The following is a 21,468-nucleotide window of genomic DNA, read 5'->3' on the forward strand; positions in this document are numbered from 1 at the left end:
GAGGGGTGGTCGGGCATTGACAACAGCCAGCAGGCATACCGACACAGCAGTACGTCGCGTCGGTAGGTCAATGGTAATTCAGCAGCTTCAGCATAAAGACTCTCGACGGGACTAGTGTAGAAGGCTCCGGTCGCAAGACGTAACCCCGATGGTGGATGGAGTTGAGATGGCGTAAGAGGGATGGCCGAGTAGACGAAGCTCCCATAATCCAGCTTCGATCGGACTATGGACCGATACAAGCGAAGCAGGACAGTGCGATCCGCTCCCCAAGATGAACCACTAAGAACTCGGAGGACATTAAGGGAACGTGTACAACGGGCCGCCAAATAAGAGACGTGCGGAGACCAACAAAGTTTCCTGTCCAATGTGAGCCCTAGAAACCTAGTTGTTTCCACGAATGGGAGAACAACGGGACTGAGATGTAAGGATGGCGGAAGGAACGCTTTATATCGCCAAAAGTTGATACAAACTGTCTTCTCTTCAGAGAACCGGAAGCCATTTGCCACGCTCCATGAGTATAGGCTGTCTAGACAACGCTGAAGGCAGCGCTCCAGGAGGCATGTTCTCCAGGCACAGCAGTAGGCGACCGCGTAGGCCCCACCTGTGCATAGTGCGGAGGATACCTCCTCTCCAACAGGTATCATAAGCCTTCTCCAAATCGAAGAACACGGATACTGTTTGGCGCCTTTGCAAAACGTTGTTCATGATGAATGTCGACAAGGTCACAAGGGGGTCAACAGCGGAGCGGTGGCGACGAAAGCCGCATTGAACATTGGTAAGTAGCCGTCGAGATTCAAGAATCCAAACTAACCGAGCGTTAACCATGCGCTCCATCACCTTACATACACAGCTTGTAAGAGAAATGGGGCGGTAACTAGAAGGAAGGTGTCTATCCTTCCCGGGTTTGGGTATAGGAACAACGACGGCGTCACGCCAACGCATGGGGACCTGACCTTCGATCCAGACGCGATTGTAGGTACGAAGAAGGAAGCTTTTGCCCGCCGGAGAAAGGTGTGCCAGCATCTGAACGTGAATTACATCTGGCCCCAGAGCAGAGGACTCGGACAGTGCAAGCGCACGTTCGAGTTCCCGCATTGTAAAGGGGGCATTATAAGTTTCCAGATTCAGCGAGTGGAAGGAAGGTCGCCCAGCCTCTTCTGCCTCTTTCCTGGGAAGGAAGGCTGGGTGGTAATGGGCGGAGCTTGAAACCTCCGCGAAAAAGCGGCCGAAGGCGTTGGAGACAGCCACAGGATCAACAAGGACCTCATTACCTGAGGTAGGATGGCGGCGAATGGTGCGTAAAGAACGTCATCGAGAACGGATAGCGTCTCTACAAGCCTCATTCCACCAGGGGATGGAAACGCGACGTGAAGAAGAGGTAGTATGAGGAATGGAAAGTTCGGCAGCATTGATGATAACAGCCGTGAGGTATTCGACCTGACTGTCACAACTGAGAAAATCATGGTCCGGAAAGGTCGCCAGGGAGGAGTAAAGTCCCCAGTCAGCTTTCGGTATGTTCCAGCTCGAAGGATGTGGGGATGGGGTGTGGTGCAGGAGACGAACGACACAGGGGAAGTGGTCGCTCGAATAGGTGTCAGAAAGGACATACCACTCAAACCGACGGGCAAGAGTGGTACAACAGATCGAAAGGTCCAAGTGGGAGTAGGTATGAGTAGAGTCCGAGGGGAAAGTCGGGGCGCCAGTATTGAGGCAGACGAGACTGAGATGGCTGAAGACATCCGCCAAGAGGGAGCCTCGTTGACAGGATGCAGGAGAGCCCCAAAGGGGATGATGGGCATTGAAGTCGCCAAACAATAAAAACGGCGGAGGAAGCTGAACAATCAGGTGCATCATGTCAGCCAGACTAACTGCGGATGACGATGGAGTGTAGATGATACAAACTGAAGAAATAAAAGCAGAAAGAGTTAATACGGACAGCTATTGCTTGGAGTGGGGTGGTCAATGGGATGGGATGGTGATAGACATCATCCCGAACGAGCAACATGACCCCACCATGAGCTGGGATACTGTCCACAGGGGTGAGATCATACCGCTCCGAGGTATAGTGGGTAAAGGCAATACGGTCAGTTGGGCACAACTTGGTTTCCTGGAGACCAAGGACAAGCGGACAGTGCAGGCGGAGGAGCAGTTGTAATTCCACCCGATTAGATCGAATACCTCTTATGTTCCAATGTAACAAGGCCATCGCTAGTCAAAAAAAAAAAAAAAAAGGGGGAACGAGACGGGGGAAGAGCTGGTCACCTCGACGGCCGCGGAGGGCCAGGTTTCGAGGGAACAACGCTACAACCGGTGGGAGGCGGATCCTGTTCCATCGAGTCGTCGCCAGCTGCGGCCGCTGTCCCGGGTTGCGAAGGAGGGGCAGCATCAGTTGCCGACGAGAGGCCAGCTGAGCGCCTGGTAGCAGAGCGTCCCGGCGAAACAGAGGACAGCCGGGAGCAGCGACTCACGGATGGAGCATCTGACGAAACGCGCCGGGGTGGAGAGGGGGATAGAGACTTCTTCTTGGAGGCCTTCTTGGAAGTCCGAGGAGGCACAGGGATGGTGGGCTGGACCCGAAGAAGGTCCTCACGCGCGGGGTCCATTTTGGAACGGCGGACCTCGGAAGCCGGGGTCCGGAACGTTTCGCCGATGGACGCCTGAGAAGAGGATCCCTTCTCAGGTGGTGGGGGGGGGGAGGAGGAGGTAGGGTGGCCCCTGGGGCAGAGGGGGCAGGGGCCGCGGGGGAGGAGGATTTGGAAGGGAGGGATTTGGGAGGCGGAGGCGTAGACCCTGGATTGTGGGAGGAGGTGGAGGGGGGACAGGATAGGGGTGAGGATACTGTGGAAGGAGTGGACACGACTGAGGTAAACGAAGTGGTCAACGTCACGGGATGGAGGCGGTCATACTTCTTCCTGGCCTCAGAATAAGAGAGACGATCCAAAGTTTTGAGTTCTTGAATCTTCTTCTCCTTCTGATACGCGGGGCAGTCTAAGGATCTAGGCGAGTGCATGCCAGGACAATTAACAGACCGAGGTGGTGGGGTGCATCTATGTTCCTCATGAAGAGGATGTCCACAATCGCCACAAAGGGGCTCAGCCTCACACCGTGACGACATGTGCCCAAAGTGCAAACACCGAAAACAGTGCATAGGAGGCGGGACGTAAGGTCACACGTCGCACCGGTAGCACATCACCTTTACCTTCTCTGGGAGAACGTCCCCCTTGAAGGCAAGGATAAAGGCCCCGGTGTCGATGCGATGGTCTTTGGGGCCGCGCTGGACCCAGCGGACGAAATGCACGCCTCGGCGGTCCAGGTTGGCCCTGAGCTCCTCATCAGATTGCAGCAGGAGGTCCAGATGAAAAATAACACCCTGTGTCCTATTCAGTGCCAGATGTGGGACAATGGACACTGGGATGTCCCCTAGTCGGTCGCATGTCTGGAGTGCCGCCGACTGTGTGGCGGAGGTGGTCTTTATAAGAACGGACCCCGAACACATTTTGCCGAGAGCCTCGATTTCCCCGATGATGTCCTCGATGTGCTGAACAACGAACATGGGCTTGGAGGTGGCGAACGTCCCCCCATTGGTCAGAAAAAAGACCAAATAGCGGGGGAAGTACTTCGCTCCAAGCCGGCGGGCCTGTCCTTCCTCCCAGGGAGTGGCCAAGGGGGAAAGGGCAGGAGAACCAGAACCAGAGACAGTACTTTTCTTTTTGAAAGACTCGGCCACAGAGCGACCTGATACATGTTGACGTTTCATCTGCGCCGCCCCGATACCACCCACTCCGACCAGGGGCTCTCCCCACGGGCACCACCCAGCCTCAGCAAGGGCCACCTGGCAGGATGACCGTTGCTGGGAGTCCTGATGCCCCAAGGAGATGGGCATCTACTCCTTGGCCGACGTGGGGAGGGTGCAGCTCAGGTATTGGCAGTATGATCCCTGCGTTGTCAGGGGGCTACAACCTAGAGGGTACATGACGACCCCACCACAACGGGCTGGCTACCGTGCTGGATTTCGGGTGCCATGGAAAGTCCATCATGATCGTAGGTGCAGATGGGGACGCACTATGGGCGTAACTTTTACAACCCATCAGGCGTTTAGACCCAATTTGTTGAATTGTGGGTATGGTTACAACGCCGTTACAATGCTGAGTGCCAAGGTCTTAGTGCACGGAGGACCAGTGATACACCACGTAAGGTGTCCTTCCCCAAAAGGCTCGTACTTCTGTAGCATTTGGAAAAATGGAGGTCAAACCCCGAGGGGGACCATTACATGGAAGGCCAAAACGGTTGAAACTCCTTTTAGTCGCCTCTTACGACAGGCAGGAATACCTCGGGCCTATTCTTACCCCGGACCCACAGGGGGAGGGCACAGGATGTAGCCGCTTATATTTCTGCCTTGCCTCGGTGTAGGTCAGGCGGTCCAGGGTCTTATATTCCATTATCTTCCTTTCCTTCTGGAAGATCCTACAGTCCGGTGAGCAGGGGGAATGGGGTTCTCCGCAGTTAACACAGATGGGAGGCGGAGCACATGGAGTATTGGGATGCGAAGGACGTCCACAATCTTGACATGTGATGCCGGAAGTACAGCGAGATGACATGTGCCCGAACTTCCAGCATTTAAAACACCGCATCGGAGGAGGGATATATGCTAACACATCACAACGGTAAACCATCACCTTGACCTTTTCGGGTAAAACATCACCTTCGAAGGCCAAGATGAAGGCACCGGTGGCTACCTGATTATCCCTCGGACCCCGATGCATGCGCCAGACAAAGTGAACACCTTGTCGTTCCAGGTTGGCACGTAGTTCATCATCGGACTGCAGAAGAAGATCCCTGTGTAATATAATACCCTGGACCATGTTGAGACTCTTATGCGGCGTGATGCTAACAGAAACATCCCCCAACTTGTCACGATTGAGCAACCTCCGTGACTGGGCAGAGGATGCTGTTTTGATGAGTACTGAACCATTGCCCATTTTGGACAAGCCCTCCACCTCCCCGAACTAGTCCTCTAAATGCTCCACAAAAAACTGGGACTTGGTTGACATAAACGATTCCCCATCAACTCGCGTACACACGAGGTACCGGGCTGAATATTCTCCACTGCCTTCTTTAGCCATACGTTCCTCCCATGGAGTGGCCAGGGAGGGAAATGATCTTGGTTTGTATTCCTTGCCGTTGAGGTTAGACCTCGATCGCTTAGAGACTGCTGGTGGAGGCCCACCAGCGAGAGATGATGTACCACGCTTCATTGCGGGTCATCCAACCTGATGCCACCCACTCCAAAAAGGGGCTCTCCCCACGGGCACCACCCAGCCACAGCAAAGACCACCTGGCAGGATGGCCTTTGCCGGGAGTCCCGATGCCCCAGAGGGATAGGCATCTACTCCTCGGCATACGTGGGGAAATAGCAGCTCAGGCATCAGCAGTGCGATCCCAGTGTAGTCAGGGGGCTACCACCAAGAGGGTACATGACGACCCCACCACAACGGACTGGCTACCGTGCTGGATGTCGGGTGTCGAAATATCCATGCACATCACGAGGGCAAAGATGGAAGTGCACAATGGAGGGAATGTATGCTATCCGGAACACACTCCAACGGATGTGACCGGAAGCTCAATTGAAATCCAACTCCATCACAATATCGGGTGTGCCAGATCTTAGGGCAAGATGGATTGAAGATGCATCACGTAAGGTGTCCTTCCCCAAATGGTACGCACTAACGGAAAAATCTGGAAAGGAAGTGGTCAAACCCCTTTGGGGACCATCATATTAAAGGCCGAAACAGATGAGACTCCTTTTAGTCGCCTCTCACGACAGGCAGGGATACCGCGGGCCTATTCTAACCCCCGAACCCGCAGGGGGAATTTTCAAAGTAACAAGTGGGGTACAACATCAGTGATTTCAGTGCCAACCACATGACATGGTATTCCAGACCACACAATCAGCAACACACTGTTCTTCACACTTGCTATGGGAGCAGCACTCCATGCAGTGGACACTATCCCTGAACCTCTGGCCCTGGTGCCATGGAGACATCTTGTTTGACCTGTGATCTCTTGGGCTGCATATGAAGGTCAGTATGGCCTTTTGTATTTTCATGGTAAGTGGTCACCAACTACAATCCAGCCACTTTGACAACTACAGCTATGCCCTAGGACACCCTACAGATCACTGTTTTAACCAAACTCCTCATATGCAGATCCCTGACTACTATGTGCAGCATTCTCATTTCTGTAAAACCCTTCTTGTGGAACAACACTACTACTGTTTCACTTACTGTCCTTTTTACTTGTGATGCCAATGCATCCCTTTCATTTGTTTAAAATGGCATAACATGAGTCCCTGTGACATTTAACTCTTGGCCTGTTAACTGTGAATCAGCTACACTCCTTTATATACTCTCTGAGCTGTCCCTAGCATGATAGTTTGGATCCTAGACCTGTATGCTTGTATAATCACCACACATTCCAGTGTCTGAAGAAGCTAACATTTCAGTGCCTGAAAAATCCTTTTAAACTTCAGGAAGTTTGTTTATGAACAATCAGATCAAGAGTGAGCCAGTACCTAACCTTCGCAAATGTGTGTTGAATGTTCCCCAATATTTGTCTAATTTCATTCTTGTGACGTGTTTATCAATGTGAGCTTCTCCTTCCCGTAGCAAGGTCATAAAGCATATTTAAAAAAATAATCTTTCTTCTTCAGATCTGCCAGGACTTGCATGGTGAGCCCATACATGGCTTCAGCTATGTACAATCATTCACTAAAAGCTATAAGAGTTTTTCTATTAATGAAAATTTTATAAGTAATAGAACAGGTACCACAGAAGCTGCCACAATATGTACAGGTTGTGGCCAACATATCGGGGCTGATCTAGAACCCACAAATTTCATCTCTGTTTTTCAAATCCCAAAAAAAATTTAGGGCAAACTCAAGAATAACTATGATTCACACAAAAGATAAGAACAGCCAGTGTTATTTTGAATTCTATTATCAGAAGTTGTTGAAAGTAGGAATATTTCTCAAATTATCTACACTATTAGAACTTACACTTCATCTAAATGTGAATTTCGCGACCATCACAGACAACCATTATACAATGTATTTGATAACAACAAGGGCTACTGAGAACAGGATTATACCAGCCACTAGTCCCCTTCCACTACTATTTAAAACAGTCAGAATGTAAGAGGTGATATGAAAGTCAAGTGCAGGAGTACAAGAATACTCTACAATTACGAACATCAACAAATTCCAGAGAACTGACAATCTGTGACAATTCCACTGCAATGCATCTTTTACTCTACACACTTAACAAAAGACTTGAATACATGCAATACATCAGAGATGTAAATACTTACAGTATTCTCAGTTATATTTAATTCAGGATCCTCCTTGATAAAATCAGTGGACAAAGATATTCCCAATGGATCTTCAACAGACTGAAAGAAGAACACAATCTGTGAATTATAACTGCTTGCTATCTTCTGTGTGTATATGACAGCTCTCAATATTCTTTTCTCATTAGTATCATCCAACTTTGAAGAGATTCTTATCAATTGGGAAGAGAGTGTGTCAGAATGCATTCATATCAGTTCTATTGCCCCTGATTTTGCTATCAGCCATTGTGCAGTACTTATTTGGCATACTTTCACTTTCTATTCCTGTCACATAATCCACTCTGATTTCAGAGGCACTATGGCCTACTCTATCGGATGGTTGTACTCCCATATACAAATTTGATATATGTGTGTGGCAACATTTCAAAATTAAACTCAGATAATATAAAGATGCAAATAATCTTCCAACAGTAAACCCATAAACAACAGGAATTTTTGGTCATTAATCAAATGAATGTGGCATTCCACACATTATCATCAAAATTACCCAAATTTAATGTTATTTACACAGCTTCTTGCCATATCACCATGTATTTTCAGTGCCTGCTCTTTAGGGAACAATGCAAATTTATGTCATGTGTACCGGAGGAAAATCATAAGGAATTCCACAGCACAATTTCAGTAATGATGTAAATACTACAGTGAATAGTGACTGGGAACTCTAGAATATACACCCATCACATGTCATAGTTCCACATATGTTACAGCACTGACACAGAGGTGTAACAAGATTAACAATTACTTCCAAGAGGAAGTCTTCCTTGCTCCGTTTACACCAAATATGTACTTAAGGCATTCATTACATAGAATCACAATAAAAAATTAATGCAACAGTAATGGTTCATAAAGATATGCTTGTTACAAGTGCTGTTAAAATACTATTGGTAATACCCTACAAATAACACATCTAACTAGAGTTTCTTACTACACTTCCTGCACAATACAGTGCTTGTGTGAAAACTTACATTATGCTCAGATCCAGAAGCATAGCGTTTCAGTTCAGGGTCTTGCTTTACACAAACACTAGGGTCGCCAGCCTTTAATGGGTCTTCAAGAAACTGTAAAACAAAGAAAGTGACGTATCAGGGCATCTGTCTCTTGTTCCTACATGGCACTGTCATACAGGGGGAGAGAGGAGGACGAGACCGGGCGGTGGTGGTGGGGAGGGCGGAACGGGAGACAGGGCCTGGGGTCGGGGAGTGGGGGCGGGAAACAGGGTGTGGAGGGGGTGGGAGACAGGGTGTGGGGGTGGGGGAGGGGTAGTGGGGAGGGTAGTGGGAGATAGGGCGTGAGGGGGGGTAGTGGGAGATGGGGCGTGGGACGGGGGGGGGCCTTATGTGAGACGGGGTGAGGGGCGGGGGGGGGGTAGTGGTAGACAGGACGGGGAGACAGGGCGTGTAGGGGAGGGCGAGGCGGGGCGTGGTGGCGGGGGCGGGTAGGCGGGGCGTGGTGGCGGGGTCAGGGAGGCGGGGCGTGGTGGCGGGGAGGCGGGTCATGGGGGCGGGAGGCGTGGCGGGGGGGCAGGGAGGGGGGCAGCGGGGCAGGGCTGGGGGTGCAGCGAGACAGGGCAGGATCAAAATGCTGTCTGTCCCCTTGGACATGTCCAAAAGAACAGACAACACATGCATATTTGACATTCTGAGATTAGATATGAATAAAAATTTATTTTGCAGCGATAGTGATTCGTTCCATTTATGTTTAACCAAAAATATGTAACTTTACCTCGGGCTAACTTTCATGACCTTCTTTAGTCAACAATCCCTGCTCCTTGAATGTAGCATTATTGAGCAGCCAAATTCTGCCTGAAATAACACCCATAGCCCTCAAAATCAATTAGCATGTATGCATTAGGTTACCGTTACTTGAAACAAAGGTGAAGCCCGTACATTATTTGACTGCTAACAATACCCTGACTTAAACAGGGTTGTTTCAGAATCAAGTTACATATGAAGGGCTTATTTCAATAGTGGTACAAGTCCATTTTTGTTCATCTTGAGATACAGAGTCCTAAAGTTAAATGAGTGCTGCAAAATCTGCAGTTGAGATACCACTAATATATTCAAGCATATGGGTTCTTGCTAGACACGAACCTTTCTTTCTCTTTGTTTGGATCATTAATTTCAGAAGCATTATAAGCAGATAAGTGGAAGTAATGGACTTGTACCACTATTGAAATAAGCCCTTCATATGTAGCTCTCTCTCTCTCTCTCTCTCTCTCTCTCTCTCTCTCTCTGTCTCTCTCTCTCTCTCTCTCTCTCTCGTTTTATGATTACATTCCTTCCATGCTTTTGTAGTAAAGAGGTGCAATCCCATATTTTAGTAACTTTAAAATGTATTCATGGTCTGTTGCACAGATCTTAATTCTTTTGAATGAAAAGCTACACAGTGCAATAATGCATTAGCCTCCACTGGTGAAACATCAGAACAATAGCAAGCTACATATATAGCTTTCTCTGTGTGTTTTACTGTTAATTCTTGAATAGTAGTACTGGAATGGATATAATGTGTGCACACTATGTGCAGATGGAGGAGCTGGCCTCAGTTCACCAACAGCTGAAGATGCGTTTTGCCATGTTCAGCAGCATTCAGGCTGCTGCCTATTGTAGTAGTGGGGGCGAGAATCTGGCTCATCACATAGGATGCCTAAGGTGTCACCTATTTTGCCCACTGGCTCTGTTGTCAAGACACCTTGTGGTGTACCCAATGTGGCTGAGTTGTGCTCCCCAAATGGTGAGGGATGGGTCATAACAGTTTGCACTGTTTGAGGCAGAGAGTGATGTGGAGGCTGCCTCACCCATTGACCCTGTGAGTGGACTGGCAGGTGTTCATTCATCAGGGTCCAGACAGGCCCAAGTGGAGAGAAGTTTTCTAGTTTATCAGGACCTCCAACGTCAAACGCATTATGGAGCTCCTTAGGGAAATGGCATCCAGACTGGAAATGAATCCTATGTGTACTGAATATGTCTGCCATGGAGCCTCATCTGAGATGTGGAAAATGTCCTGCCTGTGGCTACGAAACACACAGGGTGTGGCTGTCTAAAAGTTGTGGCTGATGTTGGTTTTTTTTTTTTTTTTTTTTGTTTATGGTTTTACGGCGCAAAACTTCTATGGTCATTAGCGCCCAGCCCGTGACATAGAAAACAGGAAAAAAAACGAAATTTAAAATCAGCAGCAATGGGAACAAAGTCATAAAATTTGAGAAACTAAAGGCAGAAGGAATGCTTAAAAATCCACTATAGAAAGGGGTTGGTTGTCCCCCAAAAAAAGGGCTTCAAATGACTGACGTCATTTCACTGTCACTAATAAACTGTAGAACGCCGTCAGCTGAGCGCGTGTCATCTGCTAAAATCGACGATAGATCAGGCGATAGCTGTAGACGGGAGCGTAACGGATTAAAATAGGGGCATTCAATTAAAAGGTGTCTGACCGTCCACGGCTGAGAGCAGTGGGGACAGAGTGGGGGAGGATCACCGCTGAAAAGATGTCGATGACTAAAAAGACAGTGCCCTATCCGGAGTCCAGCTAAAATTACCTCCTCCCGACGACGCGATCGGGAGGAAGAGGTCCATGCGCAAGGAAGGGCTTTCACTTCCCGCAATTTATTATGGGGAAGTGTTGACCAATGCGCATGCCATAAATGAGCAACTTGGCGACATAAACCGCTCCGTAGATCGGTAAACGGAAGAGACTGAATAGCTGGCCGAGGAAGAGAGACTGCAGCCTTGTCCGCTATATCGGCCGCCTCATTTCCACAGATACCAGCGTGTCCTGGGAGCCAGAGGAACGCCACTGAGACGCCCCCCAGGTGGAGCAAGCGCAGACAGTCCTGAATCCGGTGGACCAGAGGGTGCACAGGGTAAAGAGCTTGGAGACTTAGGAGAGAGCTGAGAGAATCTGAGCAGATTACGTACTGTATCCGCTGATGGCGGCGGATGTAGTGGAAAGCCTGGAGAATAGCGTAAAGCTCCGCAGTATAAACCGAACACTGGTCGGGAAGCCGAAAGTGATTTGGGGTGTCGCCAACAATATAGGCACTCCCTACACCTAACGATGTTTTCGAGCCATCGGTGTAAATAAATGTGGCTTCCGTCATTTGTGCACATAGAGCAGCAAATGCCCGATGGTAAACAAGTGTAGGGGTACCATCCTTGGGAAATTGACATAGGTCTCTGAGCAAGTCGATCCGGGGACGGAGCCAAGGCGGTGCTGTACCCCAAGTTGTCAAGAAGGTTTTAGGAAAGCGGAAGGAAAGAGAATGGAGCAGTTGACGGAAGCAGACTCCCGGGGGTAGTAGGGAGGAGGAGCGGCCTGCATACCCGACATCAAGGGAGGCGTCGAAAAAAAGGTCATGGGCTGGATTAGCAGGCATGGAAGACAAATGGCTAGCATAACGACTCAGAAGGACTGCCCGCCGATTGGATAGCGGAGGTTCAGCAGTCTCAGCATAAAGGCTTTCCACAGGGCTGGTGTAAAAAGCTCCAGACACTAAACGTAATCCACGGTGGTGGAGAGAGTCGAGACGCCGAAGAATAGACGGCCGAGCAGAGGAGTAGACTATGCTTCCATAATCCAATTTCGAGCGCACTAAGGCGCGATAGAGGCGGAGAAGGACCACTCGGTCCGCTCCCCAAGAGGTGCCATTCAGGACACGGAGGGTGTTAAGGGAACGCAGACAGCGAGCCGAAAGATAGGAAACGTGGGAGGACCAGCACAGTTTTCTGTCAAACATAAGACCCAAGAATTTAGCGACGTCGGAAAACGGAAGGTTGACAGGACCTAGATGTAAGGAGGGCGGAAGAAACTCCTTACGTCGCCAAAAATTAACACAAACGGTCTTACTGGGTGAGAAACGGAAGCCGGTTTCGATGCTCCACGAGTGGAGGCGATCGAGACATCCTTGAAGACGTCTTTCAAGAAGGCTGGTCCGTTGAGAGCTGTAGTAGATCGCAAAATCGTCCACAAAGAGGGAGCCCGAGACATCAGGAAGGAGACAACCCATAATTGGATTAATGGCAATGGCAAACAGTACAACACTCAGCACGGAGCCCTGGGGTACCCCGTTTTCTTGGGAGAAAGTACGGGATAGAGTAGTGTTCACCCGCACCCTAAATGTGCGCTCTGCCATAAATTCGCGAAGAAAAAGGGGCAGCCGGCCTCGAAAGCCCCAAGAGAACAGTGTGCGGAGGATGCCTGTCCTCCAACAGGTATCGTATGCTCTCTCCAGATCAAAAAATATTGCTACCGTTTGGCGTTTCCGGAGGAAATTGTTCATGATATAAGTGGAGAGAGCAACAAGATGGTCAACGGCAGAACGATGTTGTCGGAATCCGCATTGGGCTGGTGTTAAAAGACTGCGGGATTCCAGCCACCAAGCTAAACGGTAATTCACCATACGCTCCAAAACCTTACAGACACTACTCGTGAGAGAAATGGGGCAATAGCTAGAGGGGAGATGTTTGTCCTTTCCAGGTTTCGGAACGGGAACGACAATAGCTTCCCGCCATCGCCTGGGAAAGGTACTGTGGTCCAAATTCGATTATAAAGGCGAAGGAGGTAGCGCAGGCTATGGGTTGATAAATGCAGCAACATTTGGACATGGATACCATCCGGTCCTGGGGCGGAGGAGCGAGAAGAAGAGAGTGCATGTTGGAGTTCGCGCATGGAGAAAACAGTATTGTAGCTTTCGCGATTTTGAGAGGAGAAAGCAAGATGTCGCACTTCCGCTGCACGTTTCTTCGGGAGAAACGCCGGCGGGTAATTTGAAGAGCTCGAAATCTCAGCAAAGTGCTGACCCAATGAGTTAGAAATTGCGACGGGGTCCACTAAGGTATCATGCGCGACAGTGAGCCCAGAGACCGGGGAGAAACTAGGCGCGCCTGAGAACCGTCGAAGCCGACTCCAAACTTCCGAGGAGGGAGTGAAGGTGTTAAATGAGCTAATAAAGAATTGCCAGCTTGCCTTCTTGCTATCGCGGATGACGCGACGGCATCGCGCACGGAGCTGCTTATATCGGATACAGTTGGCCAAAGTTGGATGGTGACGGAAAATGCAAAGAGCACGTCGCCGCTCACGTATTGCGTCACGGCATGCCTCGTTCCACCAAGGAACTGGGGGGCGCCGGGGCAATTCGGAGGTGCGTGGTATTGAACGTTCCGCAGCTGTGAGAATAACGTCGGTAATATGTGTGACCTCATCGTCGACGCTGGGAAAGCGACGGTCATCGAATGTCGCTAGAGACGAAAAAAGTGTCCAATCGGCTTGGGCAAACTTCCAGCGTCGCGAGCGCATGTATGGCAGTTGAGGCTGCAGTCTAAGAACACATGGAAAGTGGTCACTCGAGTGTGTATCATCAAGGGCGAACCATTCGAAGCGCCGAGCTAGCGGAACAGTACCGACCGCAAGGTCCAAATGAGATAAATTTGTCGTGGAGGCAGACAAAAATGTGGGGACCTCAGTGTTGAGGCAAACTAGATCCGCTTGGTTGAAGACGTCTAGCAATAGTGAGCCACGTGGACAAGGATGTGGAGATCCCCAAAGCGGGTGGTGGGCATTGAAGTCCCCAACCAGCAAATAGGGGGGTGGAAGCTGATCAAGAAGATGAAGGAGATCAGCTCGTGCCAGTGGTGTAGACGATGGAATGTATACCGTACATAGAGAGAACGTGTATCCAGAAAGGGAAAGACGGACGGCGACAGCTTGGAAGGAACTGTTTAAGGGGATTGGGTGATAATGGAGAGTATCATGGAGCAGAATCATGAGTCCTCCATGGGCTGGAGTGCCTTCAACAGAGGGGAGGTCATATCGGACGGACTGAAAATGAGGGAGAACAAAGCGGTCATGGGGACGCAGCTTTGTTTCCTGAAGACAGAAGATGACCGGCGAGTAGGATGATCGTAAGAGGATCGACAATTCATCCCGATTGGCGCGAATGCCGCGGATATTCCAGTGGATAATGGACATAGGGTGAACAGAAAATGGAGAAACGTGACCAAGGGTGCTGTCAACTCAACGACTGCTCAGAGCTTGCGACTGACCGCATGGAATGGCATTCAGTCGAAGGCAGAAGATCCTGATCCATAGGTTGGTCAGGAGCAGCTCCTGCCACCAACGATCGGCCAGTTGACCGGCCACCAGCAGTGCGCCTCGGCGACACGGAAGATGGCCGAGGGCGATTTCCACCAGGTGGTGCTGTAGTTGGGACACGCCTTGGCGGAGAAGGAGAGGAACTGTGTTTCTTCGTAGCCTTCTTGGAGGTATAATGTTTAGAGGAAGGAGGAACCGATGGTTGTGAAGTTGCAGTACGTAAAAACTCTTCACGAGAATGCTCTTTTTTCGAAGACTTGGCGTCTGACTTTTGGGCTCGAGATTTAGCAGAACCCGACGAAGGGTGAGCCATAGAGTGGGCAGGCGAAAGTGGTGAGGTTGAACGGGCGATCTTTGCGCTGGCCGATCTGACGACCGTGGTACTAAATGTGAGGTCGCAAGTCTGCGTGGCCGCCTCCTTTGTTGGCTGAGGAGAAGCAAGGACAGTGCTGTATTTTCCTTTCTGAGGCACGGTGGGCTGTCGACTGGCGAGTAACTTTCGAGCAGCAAAGGTCGACACCTTTTCCTTCACTCTTATTTCCTGGATGAGCTTTTCATCCTTAAAAACGGGGCAATCTCGAGAGGAAGCAGCGTGGTCACCCATACAGTTGATGCAGTGAGGGGATGGAGGTGGACAAGCACCCTCATGGGCATCCTTGCCACACGTAACACATTTGGCCGGATTGGAACAGGACTGGCTGGTGTGATTGAACCGCTGACATCGATAGCAACGCGTAGGGTTTGGGACATAAGGGCGAACGGAAATTATCTCATAGCCTGCTTTGATTTTTGATGGGAGTTGAACTTTGTCAAATGTCAAGAAGACAGTGCGGGTTGGAATGATGTTCGAGTCAACCCTTTTCATAACCCGATGAACAGCGGTGACGCCCTGGTCAGACAGGTAGTGCTGAATTTCTTCGTCAGACAGTCCATCGAGGGAGCGTGTATAAACGACTCCACGCGAGGAATTTAAGGTACGGTGCGGTTCCACCCGGACAGGGAATGTGTGGAGCAAAGAAGTACGCAGAAATTTTTGAGCCTGGAGGGCACTGTGTGTTTCTAACAACAGGGTACCATTCCGTAATCTGGAACAAGACTTTACAGGACCCGCAATTGCGTCAACACCTTTCTGAATAATGAAAGGGTTGACCGTGGAAAAGTCGTGACCTACGTCAGACCGAGAAACAACAAGGAACTGTGGCAACGATGGAAGAACCGTCTGTGGCTGAGACTCAGTGAACTGACGTTTGTGAGCAGACATAGTGGAAGGTGAGGAAACCATTGCGGAAGAATCCCCCATGATTACCGGCGTCTCCGATGGCGCGCTCCTCCCTTGTGGGGGCCCTCACCGAGGGCACACCCGCCTTAGGTGATTGTTCACACCTCAGGTCACACCTCCCGACAAACGGACGGAGGGACCAATCGGCACTTTCGGAAGGTATCAGCTCGGGTAATCACCCCTCCCTGGGCCTGGCCTTTACCAGGGGGTACGTACATGTCCTACCTGTCTACCCGGGGCGGGGAATTACGCGTTACCCCGTCACCGGCTACGCATGGAAGTGCGTGGGTCGGCCTTCAGACACGCACAGGGAGGAAGAAAGAGAAAGGGAAAGGAAAGAAGAGGGGGTCTCAAACGCCGCAGCGGAGAAAAGGGTAAAGAGAAGAGGTAAGGAAAAGAGAAGGACAAAGGAAGGAAGAAGACATACAAGCAAGGAAGAAGAAGAATGCGGTACATTTACAAGCGTCCGTCTCCCGACGTAGGCGCAAACCATACTCCCAGAGGGGGAGAAAGTGAAGGAAAGAGCCAGAGGTGAGGGGGGGGGGTGAAGACGGGGGATGGGGAAGGATGCGGAAAGGGAAGGTATGCAGCCCGGAAAGGAAGGAAGGCCACATTAGCTCGGGGCCCCGTGCTCGCTACGCACGTATCCACAAAAGAGTTGTGGATCCTCTGGGGGGGCTGATGTTGGTGCCAATGATACCCATCGTTTGGGTTCTGAGGCCACCTTCAGTTTATATTGAGAGGTAGCAGAAATGGCGAAGAGCCCTTGTGTCACACATGAGTGCATGCAGCGCACACAGTTTGTATCAGCATTCCCAGAATTGATTCAAGTCCTTTGGTTTGGCGTGAGTGGAGGGTCTCAACCAAAGGCTTCATCGATTCTCTGACTGCCCAAACTGCAGACTGCTGGAAATGCATTATGAGGTGGAGAATTGTAGAAATACTTGATGGGTCAGTGGTGCACTACACAAAGCAAGCGTTTTTTGGGCTAGGCAGTTGTTTGAGGTCCTCTGATGAATGCACGCTAGTCAGACTGCATACAAAGTAAAGACCATACTACCATCAACATGTTAACAGTAAATTCTTGATGTATTTGTAGTTCCAGAATGTAATGCCCTCCAAGAAAGCTGTTATGTTCAAAATACGTTTGGACCAAATCTGGCTGAAACATTGAGCAGAAACCCTTGAAATATTTAGCAAGCCATGGAATGTACACTGAAGAGACAGATGACACACCTGTGGGATGGTAGCATCAGAAGAGCGGAGGGGAGACGAAGGGCAAGAATGAATATGGGTGAAATTTGTACAATTATGAAAGCGCATGCTATTGGTGGTAACCCCCAAACAGTAGTGAAAGTAGGATTCTCAGACTCAATAATATTCTTATATTGCCAACATATATAACTATTCTTAAAATACTTTTTGCCACAAATAAGTAGGCAGTTATGCAAACATTCATTTTCATTCCATATGTTTTGTGGATTAGCTATGACTGTTGCACACCATCACAAGAGAAGGTACTTGTATAGTTTACAATGTGGTAATGGCAGGTACATCACACCTATCCATTTGTACCATTCAGTTCTAATGTATCTTACTGTTTTCACGTAATTTAAGGCATAAAGTAATGACTAACTGCATAGCAGAAGTACTAAGTCATTGAAAGGCACATCAACTTTGCTAGCTTTCCCACAGATACTGCTTCAGAACTATGGTCTCATTTTACAGGCTGACTACATTGTGGCAGCACTGTGGAGAAGCAGACTAAACAGTTTCACATGACCAGAAATAATGGGATCCATTTCCATTCTTGCAGATGAATTGATTTTTTTTTCAAGAGCCATCATACAGGATCACAAAATCATTCAAGAAGATTTTTGCACCAACTAGGTATGTCTGTAGTTTTGCACGTATTTCCTGTGACTTTTCTTAAAAGCTGGAATGACCTTTGCCTGTTTGTATACATGTGCAAACCACTGTTCCATAAATGAACAATTCGAATGGCAGAAAGGTGTCAGTTCAGCACCGTTTTTTGTGTAACTGAATCTGCTAACTACACTTTATGGTCATGTGACCTCTGGTGTGTTCATCATCTACTTTTGGAGTGCATTCCATATGGAGTTATAAGGATTATAGCTCTGGACTTTACTGCAAAGTGCTTCTGCCTTTTTCTAGTACTTGGTGGCTCAATGGGTAATTGTGACACTGCAAATCCAAAGGTCCTTGATCATTGAACAGCAGGTACTTTGTAACTAGTTGGGTAAATCAGTTCAGATGTGGAAAGAGGGTAACAGCACATGGTAGTCAGTAGGACTGTGTGTAGTAGAGAACTCCGGTGTTTAAAACCTCCAGGCTGATGACAGCTTTACCTCTAGTTTATATTTATGTTTAGCTTTCAGCCATGTATTCTCTTCATGACACAAGCAGATGACTGATCCTTGGCTCTGTCACATACGCCAGTTAACAACTTATTAGCCTTACAAATGGGCTTACCAAACTTATTAAGCTTGAGAATGCATTTCACATGGAATCTGCAGCTTGATTATCTTCTTTCTGGCTACTGTGCATGTACATTTGCATTAAAACTGTGCAAGCCACCAAGCGGTGCATCGTGGATGGCATCTATTACCACAGCAACAACAATTACTACTACTACGCACTTCTATGCTGTTCTATACGTAGTGTCCCTTACAAATGAACCACAGTTTTCAAAATACAAAAAAAGTTGATTATTCCCCATCCTACTACCATCCTTACGTGCTTGTTCCACTTTATATCACTTCGCAATGTTATGGTTGAAATGGCTCTGAGCACTATGGGACTTAACTTCTGAGGTCATCAGTCCCCTAGAACTTAGAACTACTTAAACCTAACTAACCCAAGGACATCACACACATCCATGCCCACAGCAGTATTCGAACCTGCAACTGTAGCAGTCACACGGCTCCAGACTGTAGCGCCTAGAACTGCTCGGCCATTCCGGCCGGCCCCTGCAATGTTATACCTAAACATTTTATTGACCAGACTGTCAAGCTGTAGAGTACTGATGTTGTATACAACATTATGGGATTGTTTTTCCTACTCATCTGCAGTTACTTGAATATTTCTGCATCTGCCATTCATCACACCACATAAAAAGTTTGTCCAAGTCATTTTGTATCCTTGTAGTCACTTAGTGATGATCCTTCCCCACACACAATGCCATTAGCAAACAGGCACAGAATGCTGCTCATCGGATCATTTCATATACAGATATGGCACCATTCTCTGTGGCACTATTGATGATACTCTTGTCTCAGAAAAAAACAGTTGCTGTTGAGATCAAAGTACTGGCCTCTGTTACTTGAGAGGTCTTTGCACCATTCATATATCGGGGAACCTATTCCATATGCTCATACCTCTATTTACAGTATGCAGTGGTGCACTGTTCAAATACTTTCTGGAAATATAGGAATGTGGAATCTTGCCTGTTGCCCATCATCCATGGTTCACAGTATGTAATTTGATAGAAGACCAAGATGAGTATTGCACAAAATCAATGCTGATTTGTGGATAAAAACTTTTCTGTCTTAAAGAAATTAATTATATTTGAACTGAGGATATGTTCAGGAACTCTGGAGCAAATAATCATTATGATATTGCTCTGTAATTTTGCAGGTACATTCTTTTACCATTCTTATATACAGAAGCCACCTGAACTTTTTCCCAGCTGCCCGAGTCTTTGCACTAGGCGAGAGATTTCAAATAAATGCAAGCTAAGTATGAGGAAAATGCTGTAGAGTACTCTCTGGACAAATTATTTGTGATTCGGTTGGGACATGGCAACTATTATGTTTTCAACTCTTCCAGTTGCTTCTCTACTCCAGGGATCCTATTACTATGTTCCTAATACAGGAGTCTGTGTGACAGTGAAACAACAATATGTTGGTATGATCCTCCTGCACAAACTTGATAACTAAATACAGAGAGGGGTTAGTGACCACCTTCTGCTTTCCTCCAAAGCCACACCAGACTGGTCAATGACTGCCTGGATAGAAGTCTTTGACCAGAAATGTCTCGTGTTCTCTGTAAAATCTGTTGCGCATGTATGATGGTGGTAGTTGTATGCTTCACGCATAGATCTTTTTACGGACAGAAGAATTTCCATTAGCACTTGGCTGTCACCACTGTGCATACCTTTTTGAACTGAGAGTACAACAGTCTGCTTCCTCAGTGTTTTCCCACAGTGGGTCTTTCCTGTCTGTAATCCAGTTACTCACCACATACTTATTCAGCGTGTGATTTACAGTCCATTTAGTGTTTGTCCATCTTCTTCTATGTAGATCATATTGGAAGTAAATGACATTCTCATTGTTTAAATGGGATGTTAACAACTACTTACCTGCTCTTTCTAGCAAATCTATTCACCTAGCCCTCTTAAAGGATTCATTAACTTCATTTACCATCCAGAAAGAGATTTTCACTCTGCAGCGGAGTGTGCGCTGATATAAAACTTCCTGGCAGATTAAAACTGTGTGCCGGACCGAGACTCGAACTCAGGACCTTTGCCTTTCACGGGCAAGTGCTCTACCATCTGAACTACCCAAGCACCACTCACGACCCGTCCTCACAGCTTTACTTCTGCCAGTACTTCGTCTCCTACCTTCCAAGCTTTACAGAAGCTCTCCTCCGAACCTTGCAGAAGTAAAGCTGTGAGGATGGGCCGTGAGTCGTGCTTGGGTAGCTCAGATGGTAGAGTACTTGCCCGTGAAAGGCAAAGGTCCCGAGTTCAAGTCTCAGTCCGGCACACAGTTTTAATCTGCCAGGAAGTTTCATTTACCACTGTCGCTGTGCTGGCATCATGATCACTAGCCCCTTTCTGTACTAATAGTATCTGTAAGGACAAGCCTGTTTATAGTTGCAGTATTTCAACTATTTCAATTTTGTGTGGGCTGTTAAACCAGCAGCTTAAGACAGCTTTCAGAAAACGGTTCTAAAGTACTTCACAAGACTGCCTGTCCATACCACTTGCAATGTATGCTCAGACATCTTAGTCTCTACTCAGTAGGTTAGGATCACCTACTTTTTCTGCACTACTTTGTGTAGATATTCCTTCAATGATTCTGTAACTGTCACAGCAGTATCACATGGCGAATAAAAACATCCAATGCTGGAGTTCACATACATGGAACCATTAAGGGAACTACTCATTAAAACAGGAAATCATAGCTTGAGTCTTGGGACTTGGTACCAATTTTCATATAACTTCATCAATGCTATCTCATTTAATTTTTATTTGCACTTATATTGTAAAGAAGCAATTCTACAAACTCACTAACTACTTCACCTGCTCAAAGATAATGTTTAAATCCATATGGGTAAAGTGTAACAAAATATTCTATTTTACCGGTTTCCTCGTTTCCAACCTGGAGCATACTGTAATACTGTAACCCTTGTTATCTTTACCCTAAAGTAAAAACAGGACTGCTAAAGTGAATACACACACAATTGATTACCATCTCATTATTTTCACCACAACTAAACAAGATTACTTCCACGTAGTCATATAAATTCTAAAATTACCTCTTTATTCACACCCTCCTCCAACTCTTCTTTTACATTCAAGCTGCATGGATAATCTTGGCCCTGTGGCAAAAATAACAAACTGTAATAAGTACTTTTAAGCAGTCACAGTCCTCCCATATTATATAAAATATATCACA

The 21,468-nt window shown here is 47.9% G+C and overlaps 1 protein-coding gene across 5 annotated transcripts in view; it reads right to left on the reverse strand.

Moving 5' to 3' along the window:
* Nucleotides 1-21,468, reverse strand: part of LOC124553675 (zinc finger protein 708-like) — a 120,908-nt gene that overhangs the window by 81,963 nt on the left and 17,477 nt on the right. For all 5 annotated transcript variants that reach the window (XM_047127559.1, XM_047127558.1, XM_047127560.1 and 2 more), the window contains 3 exons: nt 21,329-21,391; nt 8,370-8,462; nt 7,366-7,446 (listed from right to left, as the gene is read on the reverse strand). In XM_047127559.1, coding sequence (XP_046983515.1) covers nt 7,366-7,446; nt 8,370-8,462; nt 21,329-21,391 — 237 coding nt within the window. The remainder of the gene's footprint in view (nt 1-7,365; nt 7,447-8,369; nt 8,463-21,328; nt 21,392-21,468) is intronic.

Source organism: Schistocerca americana, chromosome 11 (genome assembly GCF_021461395.2).
Source record: "Schistocerca americana isolate TAMUIC-IGC-003095 chromosome 11, iqSchAmer2.1, whole genome shotgun sequence".
Lineage (NCBI taxonomy): Eukaryota > Metazoa > Arthropoda > Insecta > Orthoptera > Acrididae > Schistocerca > Schistocerca americana.